We start from the raw sequence: 1,912 nt of genomic DNA on the forward strand, positions 1-1,912 counted from the left end.
CTTTCCTGGCGGGCTCTGTGCCTGCTCAGCCTCCTCTGCACGCAGAGGACTGCATCTTTTTTAGTAGGGCAAATAACTTGCCAAAACTTTAGAGAACAACCTGTCAGACAACCCCAAATGAGCACCCAGTGACACAGGCACCATGGCAGGGCCAGGAGCTGTGGGCACGACTCCTGCAGGAGGTGGATCAGTCCTGGGAAATCACCTCGGAAGTCAGCAAGACTTATTTCAGACTCTGACATGCTCCCTGGGGGGATCAAACCTCACTCATTTCCAACATCTTTACCAGTTCGCAACAGAGGTGGGAGCCCCAGGCCCACAGAAGCAAATCCAGGTGCCCTCCCCCAAACTGGGAGGAAGGGAGGCTGGGGGCAGGGATGGCAAAGTTGTTTAGAGACCACAGTACCATAATCACAGCCTGTTTGAAACAGAGCTGCTTCTTCCTTAGCCTGAAATTCATTAATTAAACTGCTGAATGCAGAATGAATTAATTAAACCAATTATTATGCTGCTATTTTATTCATTTGCTATTTACTTTGATTGATTATATGACTCTGATTAATAAATATTGAATAAGTGTTAATTAATTGAATTAATTCATTGCTGGTTTATTCACCTATCAGTTACCTATCCCCCACCTCCATGCATGAGTTGTGTCCTTAAAGTTTGTCCCAAGCAGCAGGTTCCCGCAGGCTCAGCCACGGGCAGCGGGGCTCGGATAGGGGACGGGGTCACTTACCAAAAGGCAGGACAAAGAAGAACGGGAACCAGCAGAGGATGAAAACACCCACAACAATGGCGAGAGTCTTGGCTGCTTTTTTCTCACGGGAGAACTTGAGGAGCCGCACGGAGAGGGAGCTCCTGAAATTGTGCCCCTTGCTCCGGGTGCTGGAGAGAGGCTCCTCCAACACGCTGCGGCAGTGGATACGCAGTACCACCTCCATGGATTTATTCCTCTCCTTCTTGACCCCTGCCTCCAAGCTCCGGGTGGTCCGCCTGGCCACCACGTAGATCCTGAAGTACATCACCAGGATGACCATGAGGGGCAGGTAGAAGGAGAAGAGGGAGGAAAACAGTGCATAGCCCGGCTCCTCCGTGATGCTACAGATGCTCTCATCCGGCGGTGGCGGCTCCTTCCATCCCAGTAGTGGCCCAATGGAGATGACCATGGAGGAGAGCCAGACAACCACGAGGATGACCCCGGCCTTCCTCTCGGTCATGATTGTGGGGTACTTGAGGGAGTATTTGACGCCAATGTACCTGTCCACAGAGATGATGCACAGGCTCATTATGGAGGCGGAACAGCACAGCACGTCCACCGCTGCCCAGATGTTGCAGAAGATGCGCCCAAACACCCAGAAGCCCAGCACCTCCAAGGTGGCCGAGAAGGGCAGCACAGTGGTGCTGAGCAGCAGGTCGGCGATGGCCAGGTTGACGATGAAGTAGTTGGTGACCGTCTGCAGGTGACGGTTGCAAGCCACCGAGAGGATGACGAGGATGTTCCCCACGATGGCCGAGAGGATGAAGACAGCCAGGAAGACCCCGACGCCCACCGCCTGCACGTCCAAGGCGAAAGTCAGCGTGGTGCCGTTGCCCTCGGGGGTCTCCTCACCTTGCAGCCCCCAGGACCGGTTGGCACTGCTCTGGCTGCCCTGTCCCGTCTGGTTCCCACTCAAGCTGCCATTGCTCAGCTCAGGGAAAGTCATTGTAGAAAAAGTCCGGGCTCCATGGAGGGCGAGGAGAAAGCGATGCCGAGGCGCAGACCCCCCGGCATGATCCCCGCAGCCCCCTCCGAGACTCGCTCAGCACCTCGCTCTCCCCGCTCCCCCGGGTCAAGGCTCTGTACCCCCGACCCGGGATGAAGGGCAGGCAGGATGCGCTGCTCCTCGCCCCCCACCCTTTTCTACTAGCC

The 1,912-nt window shown here is 55.5% G+C and overlaps 1 protein-coding gene across 1 annotated transcript in view; it reads right to left on the reverse strand.

Annotated features, from left to right (window-relative positions):
- ADRA1D (adrenoceptor alpha 1D) overlaps nt 1-1,706 on the reverse strand; it is a 47,038-nt gene extending 45,332 nt beyond the window's left edge. The window contains exon 1 of the mRNA XM_009882501.1: nt 740-1,706. Within this exon, the coding sequence (XP_009880803.1) occupies nt 740-1,706 (967 nt within the window). The remainder of the gene's footprint in view (nt 1-739) is intronic.
- Nucleotides 1,707-1,912: the final 206 nt, after the last annotated feature.

This window comes from Charadrius vociferus, unplaced genomic scaffold (assembly GCF_000708025.1).
Source record: "Charadrius vociferus isolate BGI_N301 unplaced genomic scaffold, ASM70802v2 scaffold213, whole genome shotgun sequence".
In the NCBI taxonomy this organism is placed as follows: domain Eukaryota; kingdom Metazoa; phylum Chordata; class Aves; order Charadriiformes; family Charadriidae; genus Charadrius; species Charadrius vociferus.